A 20399-nucleotide genomic window follows, 5' to 3' on the forward strand; every position below is an offset into this window, starting at 1 on the left:
ATAGTGAAAGAGAGAGAGAAATCACCAACACTGGACAATTGACGAGTGGAAAAACATGGCCTGAAACATGACCTCAACCCAATAGAGCATCTTTGGGATGAGCTAGAACAAGCTGTTCTCAGCATGAATGTACTGCCGTCCAATCTTCAGCAACTGCATAATGCCCTGGCGTCAGCATGGTCCAACATGTAGAATGCCCMGAAGAATTCAGGCTGTTCTGGAGGCAAAGGGGGGTCCGACCCAGTACTAGAAGGGTGTACCTAATAAACTGGCCGGTGAGTGTATGTGACCGTATACAAACATAAGCAATGTTTGAGATTATTATGTTTTAGTCAAATATTAGATCTGTTTTGGGCCGTCTTGCAGTCTTACATTTGGGTTCTTCATCTTACGTTGGGCTTCTTACAGTCTTACAGTTTGGCTCTTACAGTCTTACAGTTTGGCTTCTTACAGTCTTATCAGTTTGGGCTTCTTGCAGTCTTACAGTTGGGCTTCTTACAAGCTTACAGGTTTGGGCTTCTTACAGTCTTACAGTTTGGGGCTTCTACAGTCTTACAGTTTGGGCTTCTTGCGGTCGATTTGCAGTCTACAAATTATTTGTAATTATGTCCACTCATGAAAAAATCGTCCTGTGGCTGAATCTAGTTGAAAATCCCAGGATTACAATATTAAAAGTCCTTTGAACATCGTCGTTTTTTCCAGACTATAACCAGGTGAAGGACATTACGGTAGAGGCGACCAACCAACTACAATGACTGTGCAGTGGTCCTGAAGCACAAGAAGATGGACGGAGAGTACACACTGGGGATTTAATATTTTCCCAGTATTTTACAAATGTTCCATCCCGAGAATAAATCCCTTTTCTCCCGGGTAACCCGGTATGCCCCACCAAAACCTGAAGTGTCATTCAAAAGCATGATAAAGCTAATAAATAGGCCTAAGTATGGATTTGATTAGAGCTTTGATTAAATGAGCCTGATGAGGCATACATTAAAGCATACATTAAAGACATTTAATGAGACCAAGCCCAAAAGATTGTGCCGTTATCCAATACATACTGTACAGTGCATTCGGAAAGTATTCAGACCCCTTCACTTTTTCCACATTTGGTTATGTTATAGCTTTATTCCTCATCAATCTACACACAACACCCCATAACGACAAAGCAAAAACAGGTTTTTAGAAATGTTAGCAAAATTATTAAAAATGAAATATTGAAATATCACATTTACATAAGTATTCAGACCATTTTACACAGTACTTTGTTGAAGCACCTTTGGCAGCGATTACAGCCTCGAGTCTTCTTGGGTATGACGCTACAAGCTTGGCACACCTGTATTTGGGGAGTTTCTCCCATTCTTCTCTGAAGATCCTCTCAAGCTCTGTCAGGTTGGATGGGGAGCATCGCTGCACAGCTATTTTCAGGTCTCTCTAGAGATATTTGATCGGGTTCAAGTCCGGGCTCTGGCTGGGTCACTCAAGGACATTCAGAGACTTGTCCCGAAGCCACTTCTGTGCCTGTCTCTTATACACATCTAGATGTGTATAAGAGACAGGCTCTTGAGTGCTCTGGAGCAGGTTTTTATCAAGGATCTCTCTGTACTTTGCTCCGTTCATCTTTCCCTCGATCCTGACTAGTCTCCCAGTCCCTGCCGCTGAAAAACATCCCCACAGCATGATGCTGCCACCACCATGCTTCACCGTATGGATGGTGCCAGGTTTCTTCCAGATGTGATGATTGGCATTCCGGCCAAAGAGTTCAGTCTTGGTAACATCAGACCAGAGAATCTTGTTTCTCATGGTCTGAGAGTCTTTAGATGCCTTTTGGCAAACTCCAAGCGGCTGTCATGTGCCTTTTACTGAGGAGTGGCTTCCGTCCGGCCACTCTACCATAAAGGCCTGATTGGTGGATTGCTGCAGAGATGGTTGTCCTTCTGGAAGGTTCTCCCATCTCCACAGAGGAACTCTGGAGCTCTGTCAGAGTGACCATTGGGTTTTTGGTCACCTCCCTGATGAAGGCCCTTCTCCCCCGATTGCTCAGTTTGGCCAAGCGGCCAGCTCTAGGAAGAGTCTTGGTGGTTCCAAACTTCTTCCATTTAAGAATGATGGAGGCCACTGTGTTCTTGGGGACCTTCAATGCAGCGGAAATGTTTTTGTACCCTTCCCCAGATCTGTGCTTCGACACAATCCTGTCTCAGAGCTCTACGCACAATTCTTTGACCTCATGGCTTGGTTTTTGCTCTGACATACATTGTCAACTGTGGGATCTTATCTTATCAATTGAATWTACCACAGGTGGACTCCAATCAAGTTGTAGAAACATCTCAATCATTATCAATGGAAACAGGATTCACCTGAGCTCAATTTCGAGTCTCATAGCAAAGGTTCTGAATAATTATGTAAATAAGGTATTTCCGTTTTTTTGTTTTTATAAATTGGCAGAAATATCTAAAAACCTGTTTTCACTTCGTCATTACAGGGTATTGTGTGTAGATTGATGAGGGCAAAAAATTATTTAAACAATTTTAGAATAAGGCTGTAACGTAACAAAATGTGGAAAAAGTCATGGGGTCTGAAAACTTTCTGAATGCACTGTATATGATATAGGCTACTGCACATTACTCACAACATGAAAGCCCATAGATGTAGCTAGCTATATGCTCTCTTGGGTAAAACGAAGAAACTAGCTCCAGTAGGCTAATCTTTTTGAGTGTGAACTGTATTACTGTACTTTGTTGTATTATACTGTATTATATGGACTGAAATTACGCACATTGTTCAAACCATTATAAAGCAGGGAGAGCTCATGCGATTCTGTTGCACCTACAAAGTTAAAAGTATAGGCCAGCTAATTTAATTTTAATTATGAAATATAATAGCTCTTATATCTCTTTCTCTCTCTATTGTTGCTTCATTCCTTCCTTGCTTTCAACAGTTAAATGAAATACGTTTCGTTGTCCTCTTCTTAGATGCACTTCTCTTCACGAAGATTGAATAGTTATGGGTCTGAACTGCCATAGCCTACCACCATTGCGCGTTCARGCTTCTTTCAAACTACCCATGATTTCTATTGGCTGCTTTTTTAACATTCAGCAAACAAGAGCTTGCGTACCTCTTTGAATAGTCTATAGGTATAAGAAATGTAAAAAAAATATTAAAAAAATAAATGTCCAGCAGGCTATTCTAGTCCAGCGTGTCCTGCATGGGACTCCAAGAGCAAAGGAGCATTTTTTAAGGAGAGAGGCCAGCGGAGCACAGGTGCATGCGTGTTGCGCAAGAGACAGTAAGTTAGCATAACCCAGAATGAATTAGCTAAATATAAGGCCAATACTGCATTGAATGTATTACCTGAAAGAGGTAAGCTAGGACATCTATATACAGGGCTATATATCAATCTAGAACAGGATGATCTATTTTGGATCTATTTTTATGGAATTGATGGAGAAAGACTGCAAGAGAGTGCAATGATATTAAAACAACAATATTCGAGTTATAGGCTGCTTTAAAACTCTTCAGCTGCAATAAATAAATAAAAACGTTACAATTAAAACATAAGGTGACCTGCGAAAGTCAGACGGAGATGGGTCAATTAGACACACGTTCAGTATTTAAATGATAGACTATGCTGCAGCAAATATAGGCCTACTTGTCACAAGAAAAAAAGTTACCATGATGAGATGATAGATCTACATGCATTGCGAACTGCACTCTAATCTGAGATGGGCTGCCTGTCCCTACTCTGAGCGTTGATCATGCAGAGGCCGTAGAGAAGCCAGATTTAGACATCACATATAACAGTTAAAATTTCACGCCATGCTGTTCATATAAATCATTTATTATAATTTACTGGGTTCTCGCAGTTATTTATCCCGGAAAAAGCGAGTGGTTTGTGGTGGTAAATCCCGGTAAATCCCAGTAAATCCCGGAAACCGGATTCCCACCATTCAACCCTAGTAAACACAGGTGTCCCTCTATGGGGAGTCTGTCTACATATTACTCTTATTCTGGTCTTATAGGTCATTCCCTGAAGGTGAAGCCTGATATGATAAAAAAATGTCCCTAGGAGTGCAGTTTGACCCCAAACAGGTAGTCTTAAAGCAGACATTTATGTGTCAAAACATTGTTGCTCTCCTTGTTGTTTACAGAGAACTGCCGTCCCTATGGACACTAGGTAAGTTAATAGACTTCCTGTCTACAGACAGTCTATGTTGTTGATGACGGACTACAATTACTGAAACACGTGATATTTGAATGAACTGTAGGTTTTATTTTTGTCTCTCCATATGGAATATGTTAAATGTACTTTTAGACGCCCCTTATTTTACAACCAACGTCCTCTCAGATGTCAGATGTCAGATAGAGAGAGAGAGAGAGATCTGCAGGGTTCTATCCTTAGGCCAATATTGTTTTAGCTATGCATGCTACTGCTCGGTTGTGGTTAAATTTGAGATATTTTTTCCTATTAAATTCCACTTAGAAGTCGAATGTTACAGTGACAAACAGAGAGATAAGGAGAACTTTGCTCTGTTTGCGGTTTGTTTTCTGCTGGAGTTTGAGGGGTACAGGAAGGGGTAAACACACATGGTCATTGGCCATTGGCTTGCTAGCCTAATCCAGTGGAGGGGGTTGAGGTAGAGGGTTGGAGGGATAAAGGTTGGAGGGGTGGAGAGATTAGCTCTCCCAGCAGTTCCAAGAGCTCAGGGTAAGCCTCAGTCAGAGGTTGGTATCAGAGACAGAAAGACAGAATGCAGCAGGTTGTCGTACTCGCGCTCCTCTTGGGCCTCGTTTGCCTCCTCCATGGAGTGCCCGTGCTTCCCGAACATCTCTTCCCCACACAGGAGAACTTCGACCTGACTAAGGTCAGAGTGTCTTCTGTTTCTCAGACCATGGACCTGTCTCTCGCCTTATCTGATCTATTAGTCATAATCAGTAGAGTAATTGTTTTGAAAATTCTTCGTAACGTTACTTGATGGCCAAATGGCCAATAGACTGATTCGGTTGAGTTGTCAAGCTATGTAGATTTTGTGATTTTAGTGTCTATTCGCTTGTAAGTTTATACGCCTCATATGTCTAAATATTGCTGTTCCCAGTACAGTATTACAGGTTGTTAAAACCTTTCCATCTGTCTCTCTATTGGTCAGTTCATGGGGAAGTGGCATGATATTGCGGTAGCGTCCACCTGCCCCTGGATGCAGCGCCACAAGGGAGATGCAGCCATCGGAACCCTGGAGCTGCAGGCCAGCAGCACCGGAGACAAAGTCAGCATGACAAGGAGCATGACAAAGTGAGGTTACACACACACACATTGATATTCYTGTCTCTGAACTGTACCTAATAATGGAACTGGATTCACCATAGCTTAAAGACCCAATGCAGTCAAACTTCTGTTTGAAACTAACGCTGTAAAAGTGAGATTATTTTGTAAAAAATCAGTGATATTACATAGTTGTTGGTTAAAAAAAATGCAATTACACGGGACGTACTAATCAGAAGGTTTTGTATGGGTGGAGTTTTGGCTTGCCTGGTGACATCACCAGGCAGGATAAGTTATTAGACCAATAACAAAGAGTTCCAAATCTCTGCCAATAACAGCTAGTTTTCAGGTTACATATCCCTCCAATTAGGCCCCTCACTCAGACCACTCCCAGACAGTCCTACCTAATTATTGTTTGAGGAATAGTTTTTCAGATTTTAATTAAAAACAGTAAGGTACTTAATTGTTAAGCAGATATTGAGATTAAAACGGCTGCTTTGGCCTTTAATTCAATATATGCTGTGTGCGTGCGTGCGTGTGCAGGCACGGGACATGTAAGCAGATCTCTGGTGATTACGAGCTGACTGACACACCTGGAAGATTCACCTACCACATCGCCAGTAAGTCTGTTTGTCACTTCCTCTCCTCAACCATGTCTGAAAACTTTACCTTCCCCGTCCTTGTTTAGTCCCCGTCACAATTAGTCCTCTCAAAGCTAATTGGAAGAGAATGTTCAAGGGAGGGACCTTGGATCCTCTCTTACAATGCGCTTTGAGAGGAATTAAGGAAACAAGGACGGCTAGTGACGGAGGAAGCAAGGATGTGACAGCTAGTAATGTTTCCATACACAGTCTGTGTATTTTTGTAATCGATGAGAGGTCAACGGTGAGAGGTAATGGGCATTGTGTACTGTATTTATGCTCGTACTCTCCTACCGTATAAGTCCATGTTTCCTTCATGCAGAGTGGGCGGCTGATGTTGATGCCTATGTGGTTGACACTAACTATGATGAGTACGCCATCGTCATGTTGAGTAAACAAAAAACAGGAGGCGAGAAGACAAAGTCTGCCAAGCTATACAGTAAGTGTCACCACAGTGTCATTTATTTAACTTCACACCACTGAGACAGTAGCCTGGTACCAGATCTGTTTGTGGTGTCTTGCCAACTCCTTTGGTTGTAATTATGATTGTCACYACAACGACCATAGGATTTGGCTATACAGTCAATCAATCAACCAATTGATTTGGCTATAGAGCAGCACAAACACAAACATGATAATGACTATAGGAGTTGGCAGGTCCACAAACAGATCTGAAACCAGGCCTATCAGACACAGCTATAGTGTTGTTATATTCAGCAGCAGAAGATCTGATCTGAGACCAGGCCACTCAGAAACAGCTATAGTGTTAATTATATTAAGCAGTAGAAGTCAATTAAAATGCTGCCTCCTTCAGGTCGCACCATGGAACTGTCGCCCACTATCCTGGATGACTTCAGGAGGCTGGTGAGGGAGCAGGGCATGGCTGACGACACAATCATCATCAAACAGAACAAAGGTAGAGGCACACACACAGGGGCGGACTGGGACCAGAAATCGGCCTTGGCATTTCTAAATCGGCCTTGGCATTTTCCTTCAGGCGCCCGTTATTAGCCGAATATTTATAATTTTGCACAAAAAAACWAAGTTGAACAGGCCCACTGGGCAAAATATGGACCAGCCATATGTGTGTGCCCCTGCACACACATGCACAAATACTCACATACACCAGGCAGCAAGTACACAGCCACATGCGCACGTACGCACGCACACACACTCCAGTGACATCCACTATGTGTCTGGACATTGTTTGACCTTTGAACTCCTGTCTCTGTCCACAGGGGAGTGTGTACCAGGAACAGAGCCTGTAGCAGCAGAGCCTCAGCCTGAGGTTACAGCACTGGTACTTCCTGTATTCAATTATTCAATGTTGAGGTTGTACCCCGTGTCAGAGTCTGGGATTATATCGAAAAGCAGCTTTGGTTAAAGGCATTACAGAAAGTAAATCAACATTTTCCTAAATGAAAAGCATTGACGATAAMTGGAATTGGAATTTCAGTATACTTCCTGAATTGATTGGAAGTCAAATGGACTTTACCCCAACCCTGCTGAGTACTCACCTGTCTGTCTGTCCCCAGAGAGCCAAGAGGAACATAGTCCTCCCTGAGTTGCCCGCTGAGGAGGGTTCTGGTGCCGGAACCATGATGTTCAGGAGTAAAGGTGAGAGTGCCTGGTGGGCCTGCTAGGCCCGTGACCTCTACATTGAAGGTACGTTTTAGCATCAGCTCTGTGTGGGTCTAGTCATTGAATGGCTGGAAGCTGCTAGAACACATTTTTGGTGTAGCTCCGGACAAACATAGCTAATTAAAGTCATACAAGAATCAGGTGTGCTTGTCCAGGGCTACAATAGAAGCGTGTACTGTTAGGGATACTGGAGGACTGAAGTTGAGTAACACTCATGTATATTACATGTAATTACAGTGTACAGTGGAGTCCGAAATTATTCCCACTGTTGATAGCGACGAGCAAAAATGACTGTATAAAATAAATAATTCTAAATACTGAGCTATATCATATGCTCAAATAAATTGGAAAATTATTTTATTTATACTAATACAATTGCTCAGAAAAATAGATTTTGTTTAACAAGGTAGGGGGTCAAAATTATTGACACTCCTGTTTTCAATACCTTTCAATACCTCACCTTGCGAGGATAACAGCACTGAGCCTTTTTCTAAAAATAATTATGAGTTGGAGACCACATTGGGAGGGGTCTTAGACCAGTCCTCCATACAGAATCGTTTATACCATTCAATTGGTCTATTTCTTCTGCACTCGTAAATACCAACCATTAGTCTGTGTTATTAACGGGGGCTGAGCTAGAGCGGTGTTTGCCGTACAAGGGCGGATCCCGAATTGGCCTGGGACTTGGTCTTTTTACCAAAACGTCTGTAGAATCTGAATGTTTTGAGCTACAAAAGTCTCATGAATATGCACGTGTAACATGTTTTGCTCTATGACCTCACAAGCTACACAAGAGTCGTTAGAAGGTAAGTGGGCCTTCTACATAGAAGACCATAGTAAATCCCAGGACATAGTGTCTATAACAGTTAGGGGTTCTTCTACATAGAAGATCTAGTAAATCCCAGGACATAGTGTCTATTACTGTAAGGGGTTCTTCTACATAGAAGATCATAGTAAATCCAGGACATAGTGTCTATAATACTGTAAGGGGTTCTTCTACATAGAAGATCATAGTAAATCCAGGACATAGTGTCTATAATACTGTAAGGGGTTCTTCTACATAGAAGATCATAGTAATCCCAGGACATAGTGTCTATAATACTGTAAGGGGTTTCTTCTACATAGAGATCATAGTAAATCCCAGGACATAGTGTCTATAATACTGTACGGGGTTCTTTCTACATAGAAGATCTAAGTAAATCCAGGACATAGTGTCTATAATACTGTACGGGGTTCTTCTACATAGAAGATCCTAGAAATCCCAGGACATAGTGTCTATAATACTGTAAGGGGTTTCTTCTACATAGAAGATCATAGTAAATCCCAGGGCATAGTGTCTATAATACTGTAAGGGTTCTCTACATAGAAGATCATAGTAAATCCCAGGACATAGTGTCTATAATACTGTAAGGGGTTCTTCTACATAGAAGATCCTAGTAAATCCCAGGACATAGTGTCTATAATACTGTTATAAGCTCACATAGTTGCTGTCACAAACTCTTAACTCCACACAATTGTCACTGACTAGTTGGATATTAATTTCCCACCGAGCAAACCATTTCTGTACTTACAACATTCATATAAATTCATTTTTTATCAGGTTTCTGCTTTGCCAGACTTTTTTAAACATTTGTCAAGAAAACTCATTGATCAAACTGTTTATGTCAAATGTATGTTCTACTTGCAGCCCCGGTTGTCCTGAAAGGAAAATGGTAAAACACTTCATTGTGATGCTAAATAGGTCTGGACATGCAGAATGAAGAAAGTCAGATAAATGAAAAGCAGATTTTTGATGGGGTCTCGGGACTGATAGGGTTAACCATTTCTTTGTGGATTTTGATGTGAGCTTGGGGTTATTGTCTTGTGGAAGATCCACTTGAGGCCAAGTTTCAACCTCCTGGCTGAGGCAACCAGATTTTGGGCAAACATTCTTGGGTACTGGGTAAACTTCATGATGCCGTTGACCTTAACAAGGGTCCAATGGGCCTCCCGAGTGGCGCAGTGGTCTAAGCCACTGCATCGCAGTGCAAGCTATGCCACTAGAGATTCTGGGTTCGAGTCCAGGCTCTGTCGCAGCCGGCCGCGACCGGGAGACCCATGGGGCGGCGCACAACTGGCCCAGCGTCGTCCGGGTTAGGGAGGGTTTGGCCGGCAGGGATGTCCTTGTCCCATCGTGCACTAGCGACTCCTGTGGCGGGCCGGGCGCAGTGCACACTGACACAGTCACCAGGTGTACGGTGTTTCCTCCAACACATTGGCGTGGCTGGCTTCCAGGTTAAGTGGGCATTGTGTCATGAAGCAGTTTGGTTGGGTTGGGTTGCGCTTGGTTGGGTTGCGTTTCGGAGGACGCACGGCTCTCGACCTTCGCCTCTCCCTAGTCCGTACGGGAGTTGCAGCGATGAGACAAGACTGTAACTACCAATTGGGGAGAAAATAAATTATAATAATAAATGAATTAAACAAGGGTCCAAGGACCAATGGAAGCAAACCCTTAACATTAAATATCCACCACCATATTTCTTTAGTAGGTATGAAGTTATTTTCTGCTCAAGGCGTTCTCATTTTGATGCCAAACCCACCACTGGTGTGCGTGGCCAAAGACCTCTATTTTCATGTCATCCATGTGCATTGGCACTTGGATTGAAACCAGTGCTTGGTCAGATGACATGAAAATATAGTTATTTGGCCATGCGCACCAGTGTTGGGTGCCATTATCCTCGCAAGGTGAGGTATTGAAAAGGGTGTCAATAATTTTGACCGCTACCTTTTTGAGAAAATAATTATTACTTATTACTGATTATTATTATTACTAAATCTCTTTCTCTGAGCAACTGTATTATGTATAAAATAATATAATTTCCCAAAAAGTGCAGCATACAATATAGCTCAGTATTTGAATGATTTATTTTATACAGTCAGTGTTGTTCATCTTTATCAAGGGTGTCAATCATTTCAGACCCTACTGTATGTCTATGGCTAAAACACACAATGCACTGCTATACATCTCTCTTCAGAGTCCTGTAACGCCGATCCGGACGCAGGTCCCTGTTTCGGGACAGTGCAGAGGTACTTCTACAACTCCACCAGTATGGCCTGTCAGCTGTTCACCTACGGAGGCTGCATGGGCAACCAGAACAACTTTGTGACCGAGAGGGAGTGTCTCCAGAGCTGTCGCAATGAGGGTGAGTGGATAGAGTGTAACAGTGGTGGTTTTTCTGTTGGTGAACCACACTCGTGTGACGGGTCATCTTGTCTAAGAGCTTGAGACTTGCGTTAGCTCCACAGAGCTAATGCCTTCACTTTAGCTCAGTGGGCTTATACAGTCTTGTGGTGCGTAGGAGACACAGGCTTGACTTCTAACCTAGTTGATGATGTGACAATGCTCAACCCACTTCAAGAACCAATATGATGTCCATGCCCATAGACTACGTGTGAGACAAGATTGTCCCTCATGTCTTTCCTCCTGTCTGGTGTGTGTCTCTCTACAGCTGCCTGTAGACTGCCCATAGATGCTCGGCCCTGCACTGGACAGCCCAAGATCTGGGTCTTCCACTCAAACTCTGGTCTCTGTCTGGATCATGAAAAGGACTATTGCCAGGTCAACAGTAACAAGTTCTACTCCAAGAGGGAGTGTGAGGAGTACTGTGGGGTGATGAAGGATCCAGGTAAGAGACACACACATATTGTCTGTTATAACAAGGCCTAGGGCAACACTGCCATGTCATTCTGATATCTTTTGGGATTACATGGTCAAGTTGTACTGATTGTGAAATTACGTTTTTCAACATATTTTTTGTGACCACAAAAAAAGGCATTATTTATCTGGTTTTAGTCTGCTTATCTGATGTGAATGTGCCTTTGTATTACAGGAGAAGGGGAGTTCCTCAAAACAAACTAAAGGAGATGAGAACACAGAACGTACAGCACAGATCAACCACTGAACGTACAGCACAGATCAACCACATAACGTACAGCACAGATCAGATCAATATGTTGATCAACAGTAACACACTATGGATATCATACATTACCATAGAGCACAATAAAATGATGGATGAACCTGCTTGGCATCATGTCTTATGTAAACTAGATCCTGACTTTGTGCTGTTGAGTTTATAGTATGTTTGGTTAACCGCCACCAACTGAATGTAGATGATACATCCATTCATAGATGTAATATAAAGGTATATATTAGGTAAAGTTATTGTTCAGCCAAGAGTTTACCAAAGATATAAAATATACAATATACTGTATTTCTTGTAATGTAATACAGTGTATTATGGTGGGATCTGATGACCGGTGTATGAGTAACCAGCAGAGGGCGATGTTGCTCCAGTTACAGTGACAGCCGTCTCCCAAATTTCTCCTCCCCGTCTYGCGCTGCTCTGCTTGGCCCAACCAAGGAACGACTGGATCGGTGCTAGCTTCCTGCTCCTGGTTCCCAGAGTTCCCGGCTGCTCTCTGCGTTCCGCTGGCCGTAGAATGCTGGGAATATCCGGAGAGGAAAAGGGAACTGACAGCATGGAGGGACCATCTGTAGAAGGGCACACCACCTGGTCGGACGGAGAGAGAGATGGCAAACAAATACACCACTGGGCCAGCTAGGGATTTTAGCACAGACAACTCTCACACAAATAGTAGCACGTACACATGGCTCAGTAGACCATACAGTTTAACTTTCAGACAGAAATAAAATACAATACACATTCCCTCTTAGAGTCAGACACAATGATATATTCACCAAAAAGTGATCATTCGGTGAGTTTCCTAGAATTTTTCACTTTCTCACGCAAGCATGCATTCAGTGCACGTGAACGCACACACATGCACACGCACACAGAGACAGAGACAGAGAGAGAAGTCTTACAGACTGACCAAATATGCTGCTGAGATCTACTCACACAGAGCACACATACTAAACATATACTGAACCAAAAATATAAACGCAACATGCAAAAATGTTACTGAGTTACAGTTCATATGAGGAAATCAGTCAATTGAGATAAATTCATCATTATTATTAATCTATGGACTTCACATTACTGGGAATACATATATGCATCTGTTGGTCACAGACACCTTAAAATAAATGGGTCTCACAATGGGCCTCAGGATCTCGTCACGGTATTTCTGTGCATTGAAATTGCCATCGATAAAATGCAATTGTGTTGGTTGTCCGTAGCTTATGCCTGCCAATACCATTCCCCAACACTACAATGGGGCACTGTTCACAACATTGACATCAGCAAATCGCTCGCCCACATGACGCTATACACTTACGTGGTCTGCGGCTGTGAGGCCAGTTGGATGTACTGTCAAATTCTATAAAAGAACGTTGGAGGTGGCTTATGGTAGAGAAATGAACATTCAATTATCTGGCAGCTTTGGTGGACATTCCTGCAGTCAGCATGACAATTGCACGTTCCCTCAAAACTTGAGACATCTATGGCATTGAGTTGTGTGACAAAACTGCACATTTTAGAGTGGCCTTTTATTGTCCCCAGCACAAGGTGCACCTGTGTAATGATCATGCTGTTAAATCAGCTTCTTAATATGCCACACCTGTCAGGCGAATGGATTACCTTGGCAAAAGAGAAATAATCACTAAAAGGGATGTAAACAAATTTGTGCACAAAATTTGAGATAAATATTTTTTTTGCATATGGAACATTTCTGAGATCTTTTTATTTCAGCTCATGAAACATGGAACCAACACTTCACATGTTGCAATTATATTTTTGTTCAGTGAACATGGTGAGCAAACATAGACCTGCAGCCTTTTCAACCGGGACTTAATGCACCGACCCCCTTTACATGTGAGGAAATGAAAACAATCACTCAATGCTGATATATGCCTCTTTTATAACAATATTTCAGTGTTAGCTATTGTAGTTGAAGTTTCAGTGTAGTTGGCATTGAAGTTGGCTATTTAATTGTAGTTTGCCCTATTTCTTTAACACTGTTTCAGTATAGTCTTTCAAATGAAAAGGAAGTGCAATATCCCTTTCTGTTACAGCAGACTGTTACTAATGAGAGACTGACACACACACACACACACACAAAGTGGCAGAAAAAGATGTCAACTGTGACTGTCCGACAGACATGCCCACAGTATTTGCTGTTTGACCAACAACAAAAAAACTAAAAAAAGAAAGAGTTCCCATGAAAATCCTCAGGATGTTTTCTATCAGCTTTGGCAAGTGAGACCAACGGAAAGCAAAGACACATGAAACTGTGAGACTTCAACACTTTTGGTAGAAAGTGCACCTCTTGTTTTCTCACAGAGGCTTAAGAGTCTGATGGTCTGACCTGAGTGAATCACATAAGTGTTGTGGGTTAAGTCCAGCAGGTTTGGGTTTGTTGGAGCTCTACTCTATACGCAGTGACCCAAGTCATAGACTGTTTTCTCTGCTACTGCACGGTAAGCGGTACCGGAGTGCCAAGTTTAGGACCAAAAGGCTCCTTAACAGCTTCTACCCCCAAGCCAAAAGACTGCTACCACCCAAACTAATTTCATTGACCCCCCCCCCCTCCATTTGTTTTTAAACTGCTGCTACTCGCTGTTTATTATCTATGTATAGTCACTTTACCCCTACCTACATGTATAAATGATCTCAACTAAACCCTGTACCCCCGCACAGTGACTCGGTACCGGTACCCCCTGTATATAGCCTCGTTATTGTTATTTTATTGTGTTACTTTTAATTCTTTTTTACTTTAGTTTATTGATAAATATTTTCTTTAACTCTTTCTTGAACTGCATTGTTGGTTAAGAGCTCGTAAGTAAACATTTCACGGTAAGGTCTACACCTATTGTATTCGGCGCATGTGACAAATAAAGTTTGATTTGATGCAGTCTGGGAACTGGAAGGAAACTGCAGTCAAATAGTAGACGACTATTCACAACTGTGTTGGTATGTTTGGACCATGATAGATCCTTAGTGATGTGGACACCGAAGGACTCAAAACTCTCGACCCGCTCCACTTCAGCCCCATCGATGTGAATGGGGGCCTGCTCGGCCCTCCGTTTCCTGTAAACCACAATCAGCTCCTTTGTCTTGCTGACGTTGAAGGAGAAGTTGTTGTCCTGGCACCACTCCGCCAGGGCCCTCACCTCCTCCCTGTAAGCTGTTTCATCGTTGATGGTAATCAGGCCGAGCTGTGTTGTGTCATCAGCAAACTTGATGATGGTGTTGGAGTTGTGCGTGGCGACCACGTCAAGGGTGAACAGGGAGTACAGGAGGGGGCTGAGCACGTAGACTTGTGGGGTCCCCATGTTGAGGATCAGCATGACGGAGGTGTTGCTGCCTACCTTCTCCACCTGGGGGTCGGCCCGTCAGGAAGTTCAGGACCCAGTTGCACAGGGCAGGGTTCAGACCCAGTGCTCCGAGCTTGGAGTGTTGAAAGCTGAGCTATAGTCAATGAACAGCATTCTTACATAGATTTTCCTCTTGTCCAGATGGGATAGGGTAGTGTGCAGTGAAATGGTGATTGTATCTTCCATGGATCTGTTGGGGCGGTATGCAAATTGTAGTTGGTCTAGGGTATCGGGTAAGGTGGAAGTGACATGATCCTTTAACTAGCCTCTCAAAGCACTACCTTCTCTTTCTTGGGTACAGGAACAATGGTGGACATTGAAGCAAGTGGGAACAACAGACTGGGATAGGGAGAGATTGAATATGTCCGTAAACACTCCAGCCAGCTGCTCTGCACATGCTCTGAGGACACAGCTTGGGATGCCGTCTGGGCCGGCAGCCTTGCGAGGGCTTAACTGTCTTTCTCACATCGGCCACGGAGAACGAAAGCTCACAGTCCTTGTAAGCAGAAGTGGCCCGCGTCGGCGYCTCTGTGTTTTCCAAGAAGGTTTAGCTTGTCTGGAAGCGACGTGGCTGGTTTTCCCTTTATAATCTGTGATTATCTGGAGTCCCTGCCACATGCTTCTCGTGTCTGAGCTGTTGAATTGCAACTCCACTTTGTCCCTGTACTGTCATTTTGCCTGTTTGATTGCCTTACAGAGGGGGTAGCTGGTCTGTTTGTACACGTCCATGTTCCCAGTCACCTTGCCGTGGTTAAATGCGGTGGTTCGCGTTTTCAGTTGTGCGTGAATGCTGCCATCTATCAACGGCTTTTGGTTTAGATAAATTCTAATCCTTACACTGGGAATAACATCCTCTATGCACTTCCTGATGAACTCAGTCACAGAGTCAGTGTATACGTCAATACTATTCTCAGAAGCAGCCCGGAACATTTCCCAGTCTATGTTATCAAAACCATCTTGAAGCATAGATTCCGATTGGTCAGACCAACGTTGAACAGTCCTTACCACAGGTACTTCCTGTTTAGGTTTCTGCCTATAGGAGGGGAGGAGCAAAATGGAGGCCTGATCTGATTTGCTGAAGGGAGTGCGGAGGAGGGCCTTGTAGCAGTTCCGGAAGGGGGAGTGGGAATGGTCAAGAGTGCTCAATGAGCGAGAAGCACGGGAAATTATAAAACCTTGGTAATATTTTCCTCAGATTTCCTTTATTAAAGTCCCCAACTTCAATAAATGTGGCTTCAGGAAACAGAGAGGGAGGGAGAAAAAGAAAGAGAGAAACAGAAAAGACAAGGGAAGAAAGAGAGAGCCTGGAGACGTCATTATGCTAGACCACAGAAAGAGACAATTCTCTCATCAAAGCTTTTTACTCAGCTGCTGCTGGTAGAGCTGGGGCTATTGTTTGTCCTCTCCAGCAGTCCCCTTACCCCCCAGCCCATCCAACCTAACTACCAGATTATATGGCTAACTAACTACCTGATTATATGGCTAACTACCAGATAATATGGCTATCTACCAGATTATATGGCCATCTAACTACCTAATTATATGGCTAACTAACTACCAGATTATATGGCTAACAAACTACCTTATTATATGACTGTCAGTTTATATGAATAACTAACTACGAGATGCTTTACCTCTCATTCTCTCTCCCCTTTTCTCCTTCCCTCTCCCATTTATCCTAACTACCAGATTATATGGCTAACAAAGTACCAAATTATATGGCTAATTAACTACCAGATTATATGGCTAACTAACTACCTGTCACACCCTGACCATAGAGAGCCCTTGGGGTTCTCTATGGTGCAGTAGGTCAGAGCGTGACTAGGGGGTGTTCTAGTATTATATTTCTATGTTGGTGTGAGTATGGTTCCCAATTGGAGGCAGCTGATGATTGTTGCCTCTAATTGGGGATCATACTTAACGTGGTCCTTTTCCCACCTGCGTTTGTGGGATATTGTTTTGTTTTCAGTTAGTGTCTTAGTGTGCTCGGTACTGGATGTTCGTTGATTCTTTGTTGTTTTTGTTAAATTTCACATTTTAATAAAGTATGTGGAACTCTATTCACGCTGCACCTTGGTCCACTCCTTTCGACGAACGTGACACTACCAGATGCTTTACCACTCATTCTCTCACCCCTTTTCTCCTCCCCTCTCCCACTTTCTCCTAACTAACTACCAGATTATATGGCAAACTAACTACCAGATTATACGGCTAACGAACTACCTGATTATATGGCTAACTACCTGATTATATGGCTAACTAACTACCAAATGCTTTACCTCTCATTCTCTCTCCCCTTTTCTCCTCCCCTCTCCCATTTTCTCCTAACTAACTACCAGATTATATGGCTAACTACCAGATTATATGGCTAGCTAGATTATATGGCCATCTAACTAACTGATTATATGACTAACGAACTACCAGATAATATGGCTAACTACCAAATTATATGGCCATCTCACTACCTGATTATATAACTAACTAACTATTAGATTACACGGCTAATGAACTACCTGATTATATGGCTAACTAACTACCAAATGCTTTACCTCTCATTCTCTCTCCCCTTTTCTCCTTCCCTCTCCCATTCCTCCTAACTACCAGATTATATGGCTAACTAACTACCAGATTATATGGTTTACAAAGTACCAAATTATATGGCTAACTAATTACCAGATTACATGGCTAACAAACTATCAGATTATATGGCTAACTAACTACCAGATTATATGGTTTACAAAGTACCAAATTATATGGCTAACTAACTACCAGATTACATGGCTAACAAACTATCTGATTATATGGCTAACTACCAGACCTCTTTTATTCTCTCTCCCCTTTTCTCCTCCCCTCTCCCATTTCTCCTCCCCTTTTCTCAGAGCTCTACATCTCAACTGTGTGTGTGTGTGAACACGCTCTTTGACACTAGTAGTTGTGAAAGAACAACACAATGGTCTGCCCAGTCCCAGCAGCAAGCCACATCCCTCACATCTCCTCAGAGATATCCCTGGTGTGGGGTACTCTAATCAATGGCAAATCATTTAGCCTGTGCTGGTTTTGTGTCCTATTATAGGCTATACAGCCCCATTACCCCACTGTGTCCTGTTGTTCTTTCTTGTTGAGTTTCATATAGTGGTGTTGAGGATATCTGACAGGTCTGATGATTTAACTCTCCCACACACACGCACGCACGCAAACACACGCACGCAATCACACACAATATTTGAACTGCGAGAGCTGCAGGGCGGCCTGGGAGACACTGGATATTGCTTGAGAAAAAACAGCTACAGCGTCACTTCTTAAACCCTAACTTACTTCATTGTGAATTGTGTCTGGGGTTTATCAGGGGGAAACACAGGCTGAGGGCAGAGTTTACAGTCAGAAGGACTTTATTGCTCTCAATGGTCTCTGTAAAACCGTCTGTGAAAACATGGACACTAGATTTGCATTCAAACTAATACATTTTGTGACACAATAATTTTACTGTATGTTTACATGGCTTGTATCATACGTAAATGCTTTAGAGGTCCACGTATATAACAAACACAGAAAACAACTGGGGAATATAAGGGTTGATCTCCCTCATGTTGAAGGAAAATGAGTTGGCCTAAACATATATGCGGAATCATTAAGGCGAGGGAGATTGGAAGGAGGAGATGGGGAGGGTGGAGATGGGGAGGGAGGAGGAGATGGGGAGGAGGAGATGGAGAGGGAGCGAGGAAGGGGATGGGAGGAGATGGGGGAGGAGAAGGGGAGGGAGGAGATGGGGAGGGAGGAGATGTGGAGGAGGAGAATGGAGAGGGGGAGATGGAGAAGGAGGGAGGAGATGGAGATGGAGAAGGAGGGAGGAGATGGAGAGGGAGGGAGGAGATGGGAGGGAGGGATGGAGAGGGGAGAGATGGGGAGACTACTTCTCACCCCTCTTCCCCTCTATCCTCTCTTGGATCCTCATTCTTCTCTTTCTCTCATACTTCCCCCACTCCTCTCATTCAGCCTCTCTGTCCTCCCTTTCCCCTCTCTTTTCCTACGCCCCCCCCCCCCCCCCCCCCCCGCCGGCCTCACCCTGTCCCAGCAGTGTTAAGGGGGAGGGGTCCAGAGAGACTGAGGGGAGATGACAATGGGGATAATGGAGCTTGCAGTAAGAGGGCCTGGTGAATAGGGTATTCAGTGTGGGCAGCCAAGAAACATCTCCCCTCTTACTTACAAACCCAGTTTCACTCTGTACAACAAGCTCTTTATATTCTGTGATTACTCTCCAACACACACACAGGCGTGCACATACACGCTCGGCACGCACATTTAAGGCATAGTGACACGACCCACACACACACACACACACACACACACACACACACACACACACCACACACACACACACACACACACACACACACAAGCATAAAGAAGTGCAAGAATGGTGAGACACATACCAACACAATGGATAGCCTAGTAGTATGCTATATCTGTCTGTAAATATAACTGTATTCTGTATTTAATACCTAGTGTTTATGACATAGTCATAAACTACACAGTACAAAATATCATCCACATTATTCATTATTATTTAAACTCTATATGATAGCTATATATGTACATGCAATATATACTGAGATGAAAATATTAGTATTTTTTATTTAACCTTTATTTAACTAGGCAAGTTAGTCAAGAACAAATTCTTATTTACAATGACAGCCTACCCCGGCCAAACCCTAACCCGGACAACGCTGGGCCAATTGTACGCCGCCCTATAGGACTCCCAATCACGGCCGGTTGTGATACAGCCTGGAATCGAACCGGGGTCTGTAGTGACGCTGAGTGCCTTAGACCGCTGCGCCACTCAGGAGCCCTTTGTATCTATTAGGGATCCCCATTAGCCGTTGCCAAGGCAGCAGCTTCTCTTCCTAGGGTCCAAACACATTAAGGCACTTACATTACATACAGTAATAAACAAAATATAAAACAATACGTTATATAACATTATTACACCACTACATATCTACAATACAAAATGTATAATACCACCATACAACAATATTACAAAATATAACTATCTGACGATCCACATTTAATTGAATAGTGTGTGCGTTAGTTTACGAAGTAGACTACAACACAGTATCGTCCATATTATTCATCAGTGTTGTAGCGAGCGGTCCATTTAAACTCTACGGAGCTCGTTAACCTACATTGAGATCTTGCTTGTAGGCTGTTGCCTAAAGCTGATGTGTTGTGGTGGGGCGGCAGTCATTGTGTACGCTTACTAAGTACGCAGAAAGAATCACTGTTTCGCTGTATTATACATGCATAATTATTGGTGGGGTAGGCTGCGAATGTCACGCAACGCAGGAAAGACGGGCGTAGATTTTGGCTCAATATATCGCAGAGTTGGATACAAGGGTGCAGAAAAATTCCATTCTTTTATGTTATTTGTATTAAAAAAAAAACTAATCCTGGCATCCACCATCGGTCTAATACATGTTATACCTAATCCTGTCATCCAGCATCTGGTCTAATACATGTTATACCTAATCCTGGCATCCAGCATCGG

General features: G+C 43.1%; 1 protein-coding gene and 1 long non-coding RNA gene across 3 annotated transcripts in view; one reads left to right on the forward strand and one right to left on the reverse strand.

The window, feature by feature from the left end:
• The first annotated feature begins 4665 nt into the window (after positions 1–4665).
• LOC111981033 (protein AMBP) lies at positions 4666–11599 on the forward strand. Of its 2 annotated transcripts, none has more exons than XM_024012154.3 (10): positions 4666–4859; positions 5142–5284; positions 5798–5874; positions 6218–6334; positions 6710–6811; positions 7134–7195; positions 7431–7512; positions 10551–10718; positions 11025–11195; positions 11401–11599. In XM_024012154.3, the coding sequence occupies exons 1-10, from the start codon at positions 4746–4748 to the stop codon at positions 11475–11477; spliced, it is 1113 nt and encodes a 370-aa protein (XP_023867922.1). In that variant the 5' UTR covers positions 4666–4745; the 3' UTR covers positions 11478–11599. The 2 variants fall into 2 exon arrangements, with proteins under 2 accessions (XP_023867922.1, XP_023867921.1); XM_024012153.3 differs by having other exon boundaries at positions 4669–4859; positions 11025–11201; positions 11406–11599.
• LOC139029487 (uncharacterized) overlaps positions 10423–20399 on the reverse strand; it is a 16315-nt gene continuing 6338 nt past the window's right edge. Inside the window, exon 2 of the long non-coding RNA XR_011481814.1 lies at positions 10423–12089. This is a non-coding gene — a long non-coding RNA (uncharacterized lncRNA). The remainder of the gene's footprint in view (positions 12090–20399) is intronic.

Source organism: Salvelinus sp. IW2-2015, linkage group LG20 (genome assembly GCF_002910315.2).
Source record: "Salvelinus sp. IW2-2015 linkage group LG20, ASM291031v2, whole genome shotgun sequence".
Lineage (NCBI taxonomy): Eukaryota > Metazoa > Chordata > Actinopteri > Salmoniformes > Salmonidae > Salvelinus > Salvelinus sp. IW2-2015.